Raw genomic sequence first — 18,736 nt, 5'->3', positions numbered from 1 at the left:
AATGAAAGAAAAATCGTCAGCGCCATTGAAGTGTATGGGTTTTTCTATGAAGCGTTGTTTATTGGTCGTATTAATATTCAGCCTATACATTAATTTAGTAGCAGTGATGCCATGAAGAAAATAATGACCTTATATCTATGAGGCTCACGTTACTAGTGAATGCATAGGCTACAATGTCATGGTAATGGAGTCTCAGCAGAGAATATGTGACTTTAGCTGAAAGCACCAAAGTGGACACTTACGAGGGGTGTGCAATGAGTTTACGGATGCACAAAAAGCATTATATTTACATACAAAGTGGTCATTAATTTTTTTTCAAAGTATTTGCCGGAGGAGTCTACGCAAAGTTGCATGCGCTCAAACCACTTGGTGAAGCAGCTGGTCCCTTCTGAAGCAGGTGTGTCTTCTACATGCTGGGTGAAGGTCTCCACTGTAGCATCCCGTGACTCAAAATGAATCCCCTGCATCTTGCGCTTGATTTGTGGGAACATGAAGAAGTCACAGGGGGCCAGTTCTGGACTGTATGGCTGTATGACCAAGCTCCTGGATCCATTCATGGACCAGAAAATCTACCACTTTCCTGGACTTGTGGGAAGGTGCATTGGGGGTCATTCCGAGTTGTTCGCTCGTTATTTTTTTTCGCTACGGAGCGATTAGTCGCAAAATGCGCATGCGCAATGTACGCAGCGCGCCTGCGCCAAGTAAATTAGCACAAAAGTTTGGTATTTTACTCATGGCGTAACAAAGTTTTTTCATCGTTCTGCTGATCGGAGTGTGATTGACAGGAAGTGGGTGTTTCTGGGCGGAAACTGGCCGTTTTATGGGAGTGTGCGGAAAAACGCAGGCGTTTCAGGGAAAAACGCGGGAGTGTCTGGAGAAACGGGGGAGTGGCTGGGCGAACGCTGGGCGTGTGTGTGACGTCAAACCAGGAACGAAACTGACTGAAGTGATCGCTATGTGTGAGTAAGTCTGGAGCTACTCAGAAACAGCTAAGAAATTTCTATTTGCAATTCTGCTAATCTTTCGTTTGCAATTCTGCTATGCTAAGATACACTCCCAGAGGGCGGCGGCTTAGCGTGTGCAATGCGGCTAAAAGCAGCTAGCGAGCGAACAACTCGGAATCACCCCCATTGTCGTGATGGAGAAGGACACCACGAGCGTGAGTTCTTGGACGGCACCAGGAAATGACTTCCAGCATTTGCGGCAGGCATTGGTTGGCGTGCCAATCCCCAGTGATGGTGTGCTGCTACACAAGTGGTACAGTAGCTACATGACCAGTTGTGATCACAGAAACAGCCACCATCTGTTTGGCCACACTGCGCTCACATCGGAACTTCTGTGGCTGTGCACCTCCAACTGGGGTCCACTGGTCCAACTGTTGTTTGGTCTCTGGGTTGGAACTGTAGATCCAGGATTCATCACCACTGATGATCTCCCAGATAGAGTTTGAGCGACCACCATCCAACCTGGCCAGCACGTTGCAGCGCAAAGTCACCTGAGCCTCCTTCTGCTCTCGAGTCAGCTGATAAGGCACCCAGCATGCAGAAACCTTGCTCAGACCAAGCTTTTCATGGAGTATCAAGCGGTTAGATCCCGATGAGATACCTATCTCCTTCTCTAACTGGGCCACGGTCACCCTAGTATCCACGTCAACTATGGCCCGCACGGCAGCAACGTTGTCATCGGTGATGGCGGACAAAGGTCGGCCGCGGCACTCCTCTGGGTAAATTTACTAAGATGGGAGTTCTATTTAAAATGGGATGTTGCCCATAGCAACCAATCAGATTCCAGGTATTATATTATAGAAGGTGCTAGATAAATGAGAAGTAGAATCTGATTGGTTGTTATGGGTAACACCCCATCTTAAATAGAACTCCCATCTTAGTAAATTTACCCACTCGTCTTCCTGGGACAGTCAACCACGCCGAAATTCTGCATACTATTAAACTCAGCGGTTCGGGGCAGTGGTTCCTCCCCAAATGCAGCTTGTAGTTCTTCAAAACTCTCGTGCAGTTGCAGGCCACTCTTATAGTCGTAGAAGGTCGTGGCTCTCCAGTGGCCTCTGTTGAGCTCCATAACAAGTTTGTAAACATGCTGACTTCTTTGCTGAGCAGTGCTGCTTTATATATGGGCCCTCATTCCGAGTTTTTAGCAGCTTTGCGCACGCTAAGCCGCCACCTACTGGGAGTGAATCTTAGCATAGTAAAATTGCGAACGAAAGATTAGCAGAATTGCGAATAGAAATTTCTTTGCAGTTTCTGAGTAGCTCGAGACTTACTCGGCAACTGCGATTAGTTCAGTCAGTTTCGTTCCTGGTTTGACGTCACAAACACACCCAGCGTTCGCCCAGACACTCCTCCGTTTCTCCAGCCACTCCCGCGTTTTTCCCAGAAACGGCAGCGTTTTTTCACACACTCCCATAAAACGGCCAGTTTCCGCCCAGAAACACCCACTTCCTGTCAATCACATTACGATCACCAGAACGAAGAAAAAACCTTGTAATGCCGTGAGTAAAATACCTAACTGCATAGCAAATTTACTTGGCGCAGTCGCACTGCGGACATTGCGCATTAGCGACTAATCGCTCCGTTGCGAAAAAAAAATAACGAGCGAACAACTCGGAATGACCACCCTGGTTCTGAGCCATGACATTTCACAAGAACTTTACTCCGAAATTACGGTTTACAAACCAGTAAGTCAGGTTGTGTCTACTGTACTCATACTCTGCACATCTGGAAACTTATTGCACACCCCTCATATTTTGTAGCGTAGAAACTCCTTACAACCAATAAGACACTTGCTGATTATAATATATCACAGAGACTGATACAGTGTTAGGTGATTTATTATGTGTGCGTTGCTGCTTGTTCCATGTCATTAAATGGGTCTTGGGTTCTTTCCTGAAGTGTATTTATTAAATGACCTTGTGTTATATCCACAATTCATTTCTACAAAGGTGGATGACAAGGAGACGGACACCGCCAAGTTGGCTCTGTTCACCCGTCACCCTGAGATGAGCAGCTGGCCCAGAGACCATGACTGGTTCTTTGCCAAACTCAACATCACCAACATCTGGGTGCTGGACTACTTTGGTGGGATCAAGACTGTGACACCGGATGAATATTACAAAGCCAGACCTTAGTAAGTGCCTAGAATCTAGCTGTAGTTTCTCATTCTGGGGGTTGGATCTATAAATAGGCACATGCCTGTTGATGCCAGTAAGGCCCTCTTAGCCCTGATTAATATATTGGAGCTTATGTCCCCACCATCCCATGATGATGTAATATGCTGTAAGCCACGTATATGTGTGTAATGTCTACATGCGTACGTGGGTGCAGAGGATGATGGGAGTGCTGGACTTGACCCTCTGGGACGGCAGCATTTACCCTGTAGGCAATTAGTACGTAAAAATAAATAAATAATAAAACTAGGTTCCCCCCAGAAAGACAATATGCTCTATGTCCAGGATCAGTCTATTGTCTCTTTGTTTCCTAACCTGCAAATCTATTCATGACGTGATCCCCTCAAGGAGATCCCGGAGTCCATTCATTTTTCTCCGGTAGAGCTCAGTAGGTTGTGTTGAGCTTTATGGGGATGGGAGTACTTCAGCTATCAGGGACGTCCCTTCCATTCTGACATAGGGAAGCAGGATAATACGTGGGCCAGGGATTTATCAAAATCAGAATAGGAACTTTCTTTTAATTGATTAGGTTTTTTTAAACTCACTTTGAAGTGATAACATTGGACCTCACATTACAGATACTATATAAAGGGCTTATACATATAGTACCATCACTTATGTATCATAAGTAAATCTCATATCCTTCCGCCATACAGCCTGTTGTCCCTGATCTTTCCTCCTTAGCTGCTGTAGCAAAGGAGAGAAGTCGGAGATTAGCTCCAAGTGCCGTACAGGATCTTGTAGACAGGGTGTAGTGTTATCCAAAACCAGACCAGCAAGATGTAGGTGAGACAAAGTACGTGTGGCAGGATGGGCTTTACCTCATCACCCTTTTGGGGGCTGCTTTTACAGATTTGTCCTGCCGTCTCCAGTTATAGGAGAATAGTCATTGCAACCACCACAGCTTCCGGTGTAACTGGTGACTGTGACTGGATGGCCCTGACTGCTTACTTTGTCTCAGGAAGAGTTGTCTTGGGACTACTGGATTGGACAGTCGGGATATGGATGAGAGGGGACATGATAGACACTGTCAAATATATCAAGGGTTTTAACAAAGTCCAGGAGGGAAACAATAGGACACGAGGACATGCACTGAGACTGGAGGGGGGGAGCTTCAGGGGAAATTTGATGAAAAATTACTTCACAGAAAGGGTAGTTGACAAGTGGAATAGCCTCCCACCAGTGGTGGTAGAGGCCAAGACAGTAGAGCAATTTATACATGCATGGGATAGACATAAGTATATCCTTACAAAGAAATAAGGATCAAATAAGGTTTGAGATAAAAATATGGTAAAAAAGAGGGGCAGACTAGATGGGCCAAGTGGTTCTTATCTGCCGCCGAATTCTATGTTTCTAGATTATACGATACAACAGGGATAGGTGTTTTACAAGGTTAGAGCAGGATCTAGAATAAAAGTGTTTACTGATCATAGGCCCTCATTCCGAGTTGTTCGCTCGCTAGCTGCTTTTAGCAGCATTGCACACGCTAGGCCGCCGCCCTCTGGGAGTGTATCTTAGCTTAGCAGAATAGCGAACGAAAGATAAGCAGAATTGCTAATAAATAATTCTTTGCAGTTTCTGAGTAGCTCCAAACTTACTCACAGATTGCGATCAGCTCAGTCCGTTTAGTTCCTGGTTTGACGTCACAAACACGCCCTGCATTCGGCCAGCTACTCCCCCGTTTCTCCAGACACTCCCGCGTTTTTCCCTGACACGCCTGCGTTTTTTAGCACACTCCCGGAAAACGCTCAGTTACCACCCAGAAACGCCCCTTTCCTGTCAATCATTCACCGATCAGCAGAGCGACTGAAAAGCGCCGCAGAATCCACAGCAAATCTGCTAATTTTTTAGTTCAATAACTAAGCGCATGCGCCCTGCGTGCCTTGCGCATGCGCAATTAGCAACAAATCGCAGCATAGCGAAAATCGGCAACGAGCGAACAACTCGGAGTGACCCCCGTTGTACATACACAACATCACAAACCTAAGCAGTGATTCGAATACAACTAGCAGCCTAGAGGCATAAAATGGGTCACTTGTGTATGTAATACTACTCATATGTTACACATTAGAATACTTTACAGAAATCTCGGCCATTGTAAGCCCTCTCGGATGAGCAGAGTGTGAGACATAGATCCATTTCACTTCCCACCGCAGTACAAGCAGATCTCTGTCCTCACCTCGTCTCAAGGGCCACATGATCAATAGCCTGATGCCTCCATTGTGAGATATTACGAGTCTGAACTGTTGTAAGACTAGTGTGACGCTAATCCGGCCAGTGACACACCGGAATAGCATCAATCAGGCTATCAATCAATAGTATTATATAGAAAAGCGCATTTAAACAGGTTCTAGATACGTTTTTTGCCTTTAAGCTGTTTATGGATTGTAATCATTGGATACTTCTGCATGTGAAGCCCAGTGGGGGAGATGAATTGTCATTTGATAAGTGTCAAATGTGCTAGATCCAGCTCAATCTGACGCTTGCATTGATCTTTTAGATGTATTACAGTAGTTGCCGCAGAACCAGCTGCTGTAATACAGCTGATGCACCGGGAGACACGCCGAGATCACCGGAGGAGAAGAGTTTTCTCTCCCCTTACTCCGGCAGCCAAGATGTTAATACATCTCTGCGTTATTGCTTCCTGCTTAGCTTCGTTACGTGGTGGAGCAGGAGCAGCTTTAGCGACGCAATATGTTCCCTAATAATGCAAGCCGGGATCTCACAGACGGAGGGATCGTGCTGATCAGTGTGTTTTATTCCCCAGTCCAGGCCTGGCCAACCTGTGGCTCTTCAGCTGTTGTGAAACTACACATCCCAGCCTGCACTACCTCCGTTTTAACATCCCCTAACAGCAAGCTGTGGCAGGGCATGCTGGGACTTTTAGTTTCACAACAGCTGAAGAGTCACAGGTTGGCCAAGCCTGCGCTAGTCTGTGTTGAAATATATTACCTGGTATACAGCTGCTTTTACTAGTAGGGAAAATTTTATGCTGGTAATATATCCTAGCGCTCCGCATTATTACATTATAGAGGATTAGTATTGAGAATAACAACCACTTTCCTCAGCACCAGCTACAATAGTTATTACACTCTTTCTTAGATTGCAAGCTCATATAGGCAAGTTTACCTTCTGTTTCATAACATGTAATGATTGTGTTGTGATGCCCTCAGTGTACAGTGCTGAGTAATATTTTGGCCCTTTCTAAAGAGTAATAATACAGAAACTGCATTAATTGAGACCATATTTGCTTTTACATTGAATATTTCTCTGACGTCCTAGTGGATGCTGGGGACTCCGTCAGGACCATGGGGATATAGCGGCTCCGCAGGAGACAGGGCACAATAATAAAAGCTTTAGGATCAGGTGGTGTGCACTGGCTCCTCCCCCTATGACCCTCCTCCAAGCCTCAGTTAGATTTTTGTGCCCGACGAGAAGGGTGCAATCTAGGTGGCTCTCCTGAGCTGCTTAGAATAAAAGTTTAAGTTAGGTTTTTTATTTTCAGTGAGTCCTGCTGGCAACAGGCTCACTGCTACGAGGGACTTAGGGGAGAGAAGTAAACTCACCTGCGTGCAGGATGGATTTGCTTCTTAGGCTACTGGACACCATTAGCTCCAGAGGGATCGAACACAGGCCCAGCCATGGAGTCCGGTCCCGGAGCCGTGCCGCCGACCCCCCTTGCAGATGCCGAAGTTGAAGAGGTCCAGAGGTCCAGAAACAGGCGGCAGAAGACTTTCAGTCTTCATAAGGTAGCGCACAGCACTGCAGCTGTGCGCCATTGTTGTCAGCACACTTCAACAGTCACCAACTGTCACTGAGGGTGCAGGGCGCTGGGGGGGGCGCCCTGGGCAGCAATGTATAATACCTTTTTATGGCTAAAATACATCACATATAGCCCTTGAGGCTATATGGATGTATTTAACCCCTGCCAGATCTCACAAACTCCGGGAGAAGAGCCCGCCGAAAAGGGGGCGGGGCCTATTCTCCTCAGCACACGGCGCCATTTTCCTGCTCAGCTCTGCTGTGAGGAAGGCTCCCAGGCTCTCCCCTGCACTGCACTACAGAAACAGGGTTAAAACAGAGAGGGGGGGCACTTATTTGGCGATATGATTACATATATAAAAATGCTATAAGGGAAAACACTTGTATAAGGGGTTGTCCCTGTATAATTATAGCGTTTTTGGTGTGTGCTGGCAAACTCTCCCTCTGTCTCCCCAAAGGGCTAGTGGGGTCCTGTCCTCTGTCAGAGCATTCCCTGTGTGTGTGCTGTGTGTCGGTACGTGTGTGTCGACATGTAGGACGACGATGTTGGTGAGGAGGCGGAGCAAATTGCCTGTATTGGTGATGTCACTCTCTAGGGAGTCGACACTGGAATGGATGGCTTATTTAGGAATTACGTGATAATGTCAACACGCTGCAAGGTCGGTTGACGACATGAGACGGCCGGCAAACAAATTAGTACCTGTCCAGGCGTCTCAGACACCGTCAGGGGCTTGTAAAAACGCCCATTTACCTCAGTCGGTCGACACAGACACAGACACGGACACTGACTCCAGTGTCGACGGTGAAGAAACAAACGTATTTTCCTTTAGGGCCACACGTTTCATGTTAAGGGCAATGAAGGAGGTGTTACATATTTCTGATACTACAAGTACCACAAATAAGGGTATTATGTAGGGTGTGAATAAACTACTTGTAGTTTTTCCTGAATCAGATAAATTAAATGAAGTGTGTGATGATACGTGGGTTTCCTCCGATAGAAAATTATTGGCGGTATACCCTTTCCCGCCAGAAGTTAGGGCGAGTTGGGAAACACACCTTAGGGTGAATAAGGCGCTCACACGCTTATAAAAACAAGTGGCGTTACCGTCTCCAGATACGGCAGCCCTCAAGGAGCCAGCTGATAGGAAGCTGAAAAATATCCTAAAAGTATATACACATATACTGGTGTTATACTACGACCAGCAATCGCCTCAGCCTGGATGTGCAGCGCTGAGGGGGCTTGGTCGGATTTCCTGACTGAAAATATTGATACCCTTGACAGGGACAAGATTTTATTGACTATAGAGCATTTTAAGGATGCATTTCTATATATGCGAGATGCGCAGAGGGATATTTGCATTCTGGCATCAAGAGTAAATGTGATGTCCATATCTGCCAGACGACAGTGGTCAGGTGATGCAGATTCCAGACGGCACATGGAAGTATTGCCGTATAAAGGGGCGGTCCATCGGACCTGGTGGCCATGGCAACAGCTGAAAAATCCACCTTTTGTTACCCCAAGTCACATCTCAGCAGAAAAGGACACAGTCTTTTCAGTCTCAGTCCTTTCGTCCCCATAAGGGCAGGCGGGCAAAAGGGCCAGTCATATCTGCCCAGGGGTAGAGGAAAGGGAAGAAGACTGCAGCAGGCAGCCCATTCCCAGGAACAGAAGCCCTCCACAGCTTCTGCCAAGTCCGCAGCATGACGCTGGGGCCGTACAAGCGGACTCAGGTGCGGTAGGGGGTCATCTCAAGAGTTTCAGCACGCAGTGGGCTCACTCACAAGTGGACTCCTGGATCCTACACGTAGTATCCCAGGTGTACATTGGAAATTCGAGACGTCTCCCCCTCACAAGTTCCTGAAGTCTGCTTTACCAACGTCTCCCTCCGACAGGGAGGCAGTATTGGGAACAATTCACAGGCTGTATTCCCAGCAGGTGATAATCAAAGTACCCCTTCTACAACAAGGGAAGGGGTATTATTCCACACTATATTGTGGTACTGAAGCCAGACGGCTAGGTGAGATCTGAAATATTTGAACACTTACATACAAGCGTTCAAATCAAGATGGAGTCACTCAGAGCAGTGATAGCGAACCAGGAAGAAGGGGACGATATGGTGTCACTGGATATCAGGGACGCTTACCTACATGTCCAAATTTGCCCTTCTCACCAAGGGTACCTCAGGTTCGTGGTACAGAACTGTCACTATCAGTTCAGACGCTGCCGTTTGGATTGTCCACGGCACCCCGGGTCTTTACCAAGGTAATGGCCGAAATGATGATTCTTCTTAAAAGAAATATGGACGCTTTCCTGATAAGGGCAAGGTCCAGAGAACAGTTGGAGGTCGGAGTAGCACTATCTTAAGTAGTTCTACGACAGCACGAGTGGATTCTAAATATTCCAAAATCGCAGTTTTTTCCGACGACCCGTCTACTGTTCCTAGGGATGATTCTGGACACAGTCCAGAAAAGGATGTTTTCTCCCGGAGAAGAAAGCCAGGGAGTTATCCGAGCTAGTCAGGAACCTCCTAAAACCAGGAAAAGTATCAGTGCATCATTGCACAAGGATCCTGTGAAAAATGGTGGTTTCTTACAAAGCGATCCCATTCGGTAGATTTCACGCAAGAACCTTTCCGTGGGATCTGCTGGAAAAATGGTCCGGATCGCATCTTCAGATGCATCAGCGGATAACCCTGTCTCCAAGGACAAGGGTGTTTCTTCTGCGGTGGCTGCAGAGTGCTCATCTATGAAAGGGCCGCAGATTCGGCATTCAGGACTGGGTCCTGGTGACCACGGATGCCAGCCTGAGTGGCTGGGGAGCAGTCACACAAGGAAAAAATTTCCAGAGAGTGTGATCGAGTCTGGAGACTTCTCTCCACATAAATATACTGGAGCTAAGGGCAATTTACAATGCTCTAAGCTTAGCAAGACCTCTGCTTCAAGGTCAGCCGGTATTGATCCAGTGGGACAACATCACGGCAGTCGCCCACGTAAACAGACAGGGCGGCACAAGAAGCAGGAGGGAAATGGCAGAAACTGCAAGGATTCTTCGCTGGGCGAAAAATCATGTGATAACACTCTCAGCAGTGTTCATTCCGGGAGTGGAAAACTGGGAAGCAGACTTCCTCAGCAGGCATGACCTCCACCCGGGAGAGTGGGGACTTCATCGGGAAGTCTTCCACATGATTGTAAACCGTTGTGAAAAACCAAAGGTGGACATGATGGCGTCCCGCCTGAACAAAAAAATAGATATTGCGCCAGGTCAAGGGACCCTCAGGCAATAGCGGTGGACGCTCTGGTAACACTGTGGATGTACCAGTCAGAGTATGTGTTCCCTCCTATGCCTCTCATACAAAAAGTACTGAGAATCATAAGAGGGAGATGAGTAAGAATGATACTCGTGGTTCCGGATTGGCCAAGAAGGACTTGGTACCCGAAACTTCAAGAGATGTTCACGGAAGACCCGTGGCCTCTACCTTTAAGAAAGGACCTGCTCCAGCAGGGGCCTTGTCTGTTCCAAGACTTACCGCGGCCGCGTTTGACGGCATGGCGGTTGAACGCCGGATCCTGAAAGGGCATTCCAGATGAAGTCATCCCTACCCTGGTCGAAGACAGGAAGGATGTAACTGCAAAACATTTTCACCGCATTTGGCGAAGATATGTTGCGTGGTGTGAGGCCAAGAAGGCCCCTACAGAGGAATTCCAACTGGGTCGTTTCCTACATTTCCTGAAAACAGGACTGTCTATGGGCCTAAAATTAGGGTCCATTAAGGTTCAAATTTCGGCCCTGTCGAATTTCTTCCAGAAAGAACTGGCTTTAGTGCCTGACGTTCAGATGTTTGTAAAAGGGGTACTGCATATACAGCCTCCTTTTGTGCCCCAGTGGCACCTTGGGATCTCAATGTTGTTTTGAGTTTCCTAAAGTCACATTGGTTTGAACCACTCACCACTGTGGACTTAAAATATCTCACATGGAAGGTGACGATGCTATTAGCCCTGGCTTCAGCCAGGCGTGTGTCAGAATTGGCGGCTTTATCATATATAAAGCCCTTACTTAATTTTTCATTCTGACAGGGCAGAATTGAGGACTCGTCCTCAATTTCTCCTTAAGGTGTTTTCTGTTTTTCACATGAACCAACCTATTGTGGTACCTGCGGGTACTAGGGACTTGGAGGACTCCAAGTTACTTGACGTTGTCAGGGCCCTGAAAAATATGTTTCCAGGAAGGCTGGAGTCAGAAAATCTGACTCGCTGTTTAGCCTGTATGCACCCAACAAGATGGGTGCTCCTGCTTCTAAGCAGACGATTGCTCGCTGGATTTGTAATACAATTCAGTTTACACATTCTGTGGCAGGCCTGCCACAGCCAAAATCGGTAAAAGCCCATTCCAAAAGGAAGGGGGCTCATCTTGGGCGACTGCCCGAGGGGTCTCGGCTTTACAACTTTGCCGAGCAGTTACTTGGTCAGGGGCAAACACGTTTGCTAAATTCTACAAATTTGATACCCTGGCTGAGGAGGACATGGAGTTCTCTCATTCGGTGCTGCAGGGTCATCCGCACTCTCCCGCCCGTTTGGGAGCTTTGGTATAATCCCCATGGTCCTGACGGAGTCCCCAGCATCCACTAGGACGTCAGAGAAAATAAGATTTTACTTACCGATAAATCTATTTCTCGTAGTCCGTAGTGGATGCTGGGCGCCCATCCCAAGTGCGGATTGTCTGCAATACTTGTACATAGTTATTGTTACAAAAATCGGGTTATTCTTGTTGTGAGCCATCTTTTCAGAGGCTCCTTCGTTGTTATCATACTGTTAACTGGGTTCAGATCACAGGTTGTACGGTGTGATTGGTGTGGCTGGTATGAGTCTTACCCGGGATTCAATATCCTTCCTTATTATGCACGCTCGTCCGGGCACAGTATCCTAACTGAGGCTTGGAGGAGGGTCATAGGGGGAGGAGCCAGTGCACACCACCTGATCCTAAAGCTTTTATTATTGTGCCCTGTCTCCTGCGGAGCCGCTATATCCCCATGGTCCTGACGGAGTTCCCAGCATCCACTACGGACTACGAGAAATAGATTTATCGGTAAGTAAAATCTTATTTTTCTCTCCCACAGATTAATAGCAGTTGATGCCGCAGCTCCTGGAGCCAGTAACGCCTCGTGCTGACATAATGCCGCCCTGCCTTTTATTTTATGTGATTTCTTTTCTTTTTTTCTTGTATACTAACAACTGCTTTTCAGAAAATGTACTTAAATGTAATATGCCCCCTCTTTATAAAGAACATGTTCTTAACCACTTAACTGGCATGGTCAGATCATATGCGATCGCGCCGCCCCACTTTGTCCCTTTTTGATGAGGAGATCCATTCGGTAGATGTGCATAATATAATATTAAAATATTTGAAAAAAAACTTTTTAAACTATAGTAAATACTATAAAAGAACAAAACAATGTTATGAACAGGTTTGAAGGGAAAGATTGTCAGTTAAGTGGTTAATATGGGTTCTTTATACCACAATATGCTACATAACGTAAACCCGTACCCTCTGCGGACATCTGTGTAGGTGGAGAGACGGATCGCAGGAAAACCCATACTGCAGCATCTGCAGTAAATATAAACCCCCCTCAGGTCTGTTCCATGCAGACTGAATGCATACCCTCCAACATTTTACACATAAAAATCGGTAGAAATTAGGAAAGGGGCGTGGCCACGGGTTAAGGGGGCGTGGCCACATCCCTTCTCCTATACTTTCAATGGAAGTTTGGAGAGCCAAAAATCGGTACAGACCATTAAAAAAAAAAAGGTACTGTACCTGCCAAAAAGGTCCAGTTGGAGGGTATGTGAATGCCTAGGGCCCCTGCAGAGACTTTGGCATAGTAGCCATATTATCTCTCCGCCATGTTTTAGACGCTATTAAATCAAGATGATTTCTCTGATGTTCTCTCATATACTGACATAATGAGGAAACGTGTGATTTACGTGCTGAGAATATATTGACAAAACTAATATAGTAATAGGGTGAATGTGAGGTCTGTTCTAGGCTTGGGGGATTAGGGGCTCTGGAATAAAATTTCCTGGTATTCCTATGGGAAAGTCCTGGATCCTGGGCTCCCACAAAGTCAGACAGAGGGAATTACCAGCCATTGTGGCAAAACCTTTATCACTTCTGGCTCACTTTACTGTACTGTGCTGCAAGTGCTCCTTAAAACCCTTATCTGCGTATTTACTGGAGCTGCCACATCACTTCCCAGACTAATATAAAAGTTAAGGCACAATAACCAGTTGTATAACATTTCTCCCATATGATTTATGTGCTATAAAGAGAGATCTAGTTACAGAAATATGCGCAGAGCGGCTGTCTGTACATCCATCGACAGTTCCTGCCACAGAGAGCAGTGATGGAGTCCATTCGAGTCGTTACCATGGTTCTTGGTGTTTTTAGATGAGACCCAACCTTCTACATGTAGCTCTCCCCTACTGTACTTGGTGGAAGAGTACTAGACATTAGTATAGAGATGGCGGATGAAGCAAAAGGGACCCATGAGGGCCACTCCCGGCCGCTCAATAAGCTTGAGGCTGGTGAAGAATGAGCACTATGCCAGCGTGTTTGGCGTAACGAACAGGATTTTGCTCTGCGCTTCTCACACAATGTTTTTATCCAACTATAGAATGTAAACAATATTTTCTCATGCACGTTCCTGCACAGATAGGGGGAAAAAACTACTTAGTGGGGGTCATTCCGAGTTGATCGCAGCCAGCAACTTTTTGCTGCTGTTGCGATCAACTTGCCTATGGGGGAGTGTATTTTAGCTTAGCAGGGCTGTGATCGCTTGTGCAGCCCTGCTAAGCGAAAAAAAATTCAAGTAAAACAAGACCAGCCGTGGACATACTTACCCTGTGCAACGATCTCAGTGATGCTGGGGCCGGCTTTGACGTCAGACATCCGCCCTCCGTTTTCCTCGACACGCCTGCGTTTTCAAATCTACTCCCTGAAAACGGCTGGAAACGCTTCGTGCCGCCCAGGACCGCCTTCTTCCTGTCAATCTTCTAGTGGTTGGCTCTGCGACCGCTTTGCTCGCTCTTCTGGATGTAACCCGGCGACCCCTGTCGCCGGGCAACGTCCGCCACACATGCGCATTCCAGACCCGATCGCACCGCAGCGACAAACCGCTGCGTGCGAATGGGTCGGAATGACCCCCTGTGTCCCTTCTACACAGCCGAAATAGACTGATACAGTGGCTGAACTGTAATAACCCAAATGGAGAAAACACAGAAACTTCTAAGTAATACCTGTCTATTGAGTCCTATTAGTTCTTCTGCAATTTTATTAATGATTCTTTTTGGAAATAAAATCAAGTCTCTTAATATATAGTGATTGACAAATTCAGTTGGTACTTGTAAAAGTGCGAAGTTTTGTTTCTGACCAGAGTGTGCCCTAAGTCTGACCTATGGTATATCCACATTTGTTCTTTTATATGATCTAACGTAAAGCAAGCTCTCAAATTCTGCATAAATGTTTACTATTTTATTGAACAATAAACTGATCTTGAATGTATTGCTTTGTACCGCGATAAATAAATCTATATTTGTAAGAATATTGTGTGGGCATGGTGCGTCCAGGATCAAAGCATGTCATCGTCTAACAGTGGCATATTAATCATAGAAAAAGGGTGATGTTGCCTGTACTACCAGCTAGATTGTCTGCTCTTATCTGGACAGAAAAAAAAAAGAATGCAACTGATTTCTATAGGTGACACCGCCTGTTATCCTTTGCACAATTTTATCTGAAGGTTCCCCGGTGTAACAAATATTTTCGGCCTCACTTTATGATCTGAGAATAGTGAATAAGTATGAATGTTGACATCGGAAGCGTTTGGGGCCTGCAGATGTAAATACAAGAGATGTTTCGCACAGTGAGGCTGATAGGAATATGAGAGTTCTTTCAGCAGTTACTTTGGATAAGCCACTAGAACCTGGGGCAGTAGATGGTTTATTGCATGCAATTTAGGGGGAGGATGTTTATAGCGTGACCCAAATAGCTACGGTGCCTGTCAGATAATATATACAGGGATAGACAAGGTGGACAAAGTGTAGGGAGGGCCCTGCATGTGAGAGTTTACAGTCTAGATCAGGGGAGGCCTAAACTATGGCCCGTGGGCCAAACGAGGTCAGCTCCCCATTCAGGAAGGCTCTGGACTGGCATATAAATTCATAGTGGGACTCTGGGGTGGCATACAAATTCACAAGGGATCCATGAGCTGGCATTTAAATTCTTGAGGTGAGGTGGTCTGGGCCGGCATATAAGGGAATATCTAGGGACTCTGAGCTATGAGAATTTTGAGCCCCAATGTCCTTTTCTTAATCTGTTATACCAAGAAAAAAGTAGAGGTCAGGTGTAATTATTTAGAATTCCTTGTATAGATGGAACATGATAGCCAATGATTAGAACCTGACACGGAAGATGAGCTAATAGACACTTTCATTTTCCGACAAGCAGAATGTTCCCGTGACGCCAGGTGCCCACTTTTGAACAACTGAACCCATTATTTACAGGTAAGGGCACACGTTTGCGGACACAGATCTCATTTTGTGTCTTTTAATTGAGCTGGTGGGGTAAGAAAGTTCTACCAGTCAAGGTGCACGGAAATTTTCCCGGCAGGATCCTGTGGTGCTTTATACCCAACCTTGGGCCTAATTCAGACCTGATCGTAGATGTGCTAAATTTAGCACATCTATGATCAGTCACACAGAACTTGGGGGGGATGCTCAGCACAGGGCTAGTCCGCCCCGCATGTCAGGCCCAAACCCCCCCGGACAAGTACAAAAGCATCACACAGCGGCGATGCTTTTGTACTTGAAGAGTAGCTCCCCACCAGCGCAGATCCTGCGCACAGGCAGGGAGCTACCCATCGCTGTGAGGGTTGCAGCGGCTGCATGTGACATCACGCAGCTGCCACAGCCCGCCCCCCGCACGGTCCGGGCACACCTGCATTGCCTGGACCGCGCCCCTAAAACGGCGGCCAAACGCTGCCGGCCCACCCCCTCCCGGCAGAAGCGATCACAGGGCTGAGACGGCTGTCTGTCATGCACCGCGCGCCGGCGCTGCGCAGTTCAGAACTGATCGACTGCTGTGCGAAACCGCACAGCACCGATCAGGTCTGAATTCTGCCGCTTATCCTATATTTACAATGTAAAGTACATTGAGCTCTAATCCCTAGGAGCGCCTTACATTTGTGTTATTACATAGTTTAAACTCACAAAAGTGACAAGTGTAAGACCATCCCTAACATGTACATGACGCCAGCAAAGCAGTATTTAGGAGAAAAACCTCGCCAGACAGAGGGAGCTGGTACTACAGGGGAATAGAGTTTTTACAACCTATCTACAACCCCCATATGTAGGACCAGTGTGAGATTATGGGGGCTGTATGGACCAGAATCCGCACTGGTGTTTGAATTAGGAATAGTGGGTATTCCAGGTTCTGACCGCCGTGATCCTGACTACATCCCATTCCAGGAGGTGTTGCGTTACTTTGATGGTTTCTTTCTAACAATAATAAAGTGATCACTCATCTATGTCAATTTCTAAACCAAATACAGGGGGTAATTCCAAGCTGATCGCAGCAGGAAATTTTTTAGCAGTTGGGCAAAACCATGTGCACTGCAGGGGGGGCAGATATAACATTTGCATAGAGAGTTAGATTTGGGTGGGTTATTTTGTTTCTGTGCAGGGTAAATACTGGCTGCTTTATTTTTACACTGCAATCTAGATTGCAGATTGAACACACCACACACAAATCTATCTCTCTCTGCACATGTTAAATCTGCCTCCCCTGCACTGCACATGGTTATGCCCAACTGCTAAAAAATGTCCTGCTGCGATCAACTTGGAATTACTCCCACAAAGTAAAGATGAATTTGAGCACAAGTGTTTTTCTTCTATATTGTGGGAATTACAGGGTGGAATCACATTATTATGAGCACCAGCTAATAGCCAGAGTAACCGCCGTGTGCGGCACGGACAGCAGCTAGACTGCTGAACTGTCGTTTTAGACACACGTCTGGTAGATGCCAGCTGCTCCACTGTAGGTGTCGGTCACCCTCACGCACCTTCGTTGCCGATGTTCACCTCTCACATCAATGGCGTGTGGTGCTCCGCAGTTTCCTCATTGGTTATTTGCAATGGTGCCATTTGTCACCACAGCAGCATGTGAACAGGTCACAAACTGCGTTGTGTCAGGAATACTGCCACCCTAGGACCGACAGCCAATAATCATCCCTTTTTGCAACACGGATAAATCGCCCCTTTTACCCATGACAGCAACGAGTGATATCTGGGCAGACGGCCTATCGCACACCTTATATACCCACCAAGCCAGCGTACGACACGTGACGTACTTCATTGGCTACGCACTGCCGACGTCACATGTAGGAGGTGGTCAGAATAATGTGACTCGTCCGTGTATAGTGTAATGGTGTCTAAGGTAAATAATTGATCGATCAAGTTGTAGTTTTCTGAAAGGTAAAAGTAGAGGTTAATAAAGAATTTAGGCTATGCCACTAGGGCACGCAGCGCGGGTAATATCAACATAAGCTTCACACCTGACTGCTCCCCATCCAGTGCTTAGCATAACAAGTAATACAATGGGTGACGTACCTACAGGGAGGGACAGCAGTACACATCACACATATAGTGTGTATTAACTATAGGTCAAAGGTCACTAGTCAAATGACACGCTATAGTATTCTTAGCTTTGCGTATTTATGTGACGTTAGAACTAGAGATGAGCGGGTTCGGTTTCTCTGAATCCGAACCCGCCGAACTTCAGCTTTTTTTACACGGGGCCGAGCAGGCTCGGATCCTCCCGCCTTGCTCGGTTAACCCGAGCGCGCCCGAACGTCATCATCCCGCTGTCGGATTCTCGCAAGGCTCGGATTCTATCGCGAGACTCGGATTCTATATAAGGAGCCGCGCGTCGCCGCCATTTTTCACACGTGCATTGGGATTGATAGGGAGAGGACGTGGCTGGCGTCCTCTCCGTTTAGAGTGACTAATAGTACTAGAGAGAGAGAGACACAAATTTTGGGGAGCATAATATAGGAGGAGTACTACTTGCTGCTGATAGTGTGACCAGTGGCAGTGACCAGTGCCACCAGTTTAATGAATCCGTTCTCTGCCTGAAAAAAAACGATACACAGTGTGACACAGTCACACATACCATATCTGTGCTCAGCCCAGTGTGCTGCATCATATACTGTATATCATTATCTGACTGCTGAGTGCTCACTGCTCACACAGCTTAATTGTGGGGGAGACTGGGGAGCAGTTATAGCAGGAGTACATATTTTAAGTACAGTGCACACTTTTGCTGCCAGAGTGCCACTGCCAGTGTGACTGACCAGTGACCACTGACCACCAGTATTGTGATTGTCTGCTGACCACCAGTATATTGTGATTGTCTGCCTGAAAAAGTTAAACACTCGTCGTGTGGTGTTTTTATAAACGCATTCTGCAGACAGTGTCCAGCAGGTCCGTCATTACATAATATATACCTGTCCGGCTGCAGTACTAGTGTGATATATATATATATTTTAATTTTATCTCATTATCATCCAGTCTATATTAGCAGCAGACACAGTACGGTAGTCCACGGCTGTAGCTACCTCTGTGTCGGCAGTCGCTCGTCCATCCATAATTGTATACCACCTACCCGTGGTTTATTTTTTTTTTCTATCTTCTTGATACTAGTAGCTTACTTTAGGAGTCTGCAGTGCTGACAGACAGTGTCCGGCA

At 46.6% G+C, this 18,736-nt stretch overlaps 1 protein-coding gene across 2 annotated transcripts in view; it reads left to right on the top strand.

Annotated features, from left to right (window-relative positions):
• Positions 1–14,538, top strand: part of CREG1 (cellular repressor of E1A stimulated genes 1) — a 28,079-nt gene extending 13,541 nt beyond the window's left edge. Inside the window, exons 3-4 of one of the 2 annotated variants that reach the window (XM_063956747.1) lie at positions 2,957–3,141; positions 12,058–14,538. In XM_063956747.1, coding sequence (XP_063812817.1) covers positions 2,957–3,141; position 12,058 — 186 coding nt within the window. In that variant the 3' untranslated portion in view covers positions 12,059–14,538. Of the gene's footprint in view, positions 1–2,956; positions 3,143–12,057 lie in introns of those variants that run through there. The other variant, XM_063956748.1, reaches the window with a different exon arrangement.
• The last annotated feature ends 4,198 nt before the right edge of the window (positions 14,539–18,736 follow it).

Source organism: Pseudophryne corroboree, chromosome 2, assembly GCF_028390025.1.
Source record: "Pseudophryne corroboree isolate aPseCor3 chromosome 2, aPseCor3.hap2, whole genome shotgun sequence".
Lineage (NCBI taxonomy): Eukaryota > Metazoa > Chordata > Amphibia > Anura > Myobatrachidae > Pseudophryne > Pseudophryne corroboree.
The sequence above is the reverse complement of the archived record's forward strand: the minus strand, read 5'-3'. Positions and strand labels throughout refer to the sequence as shown.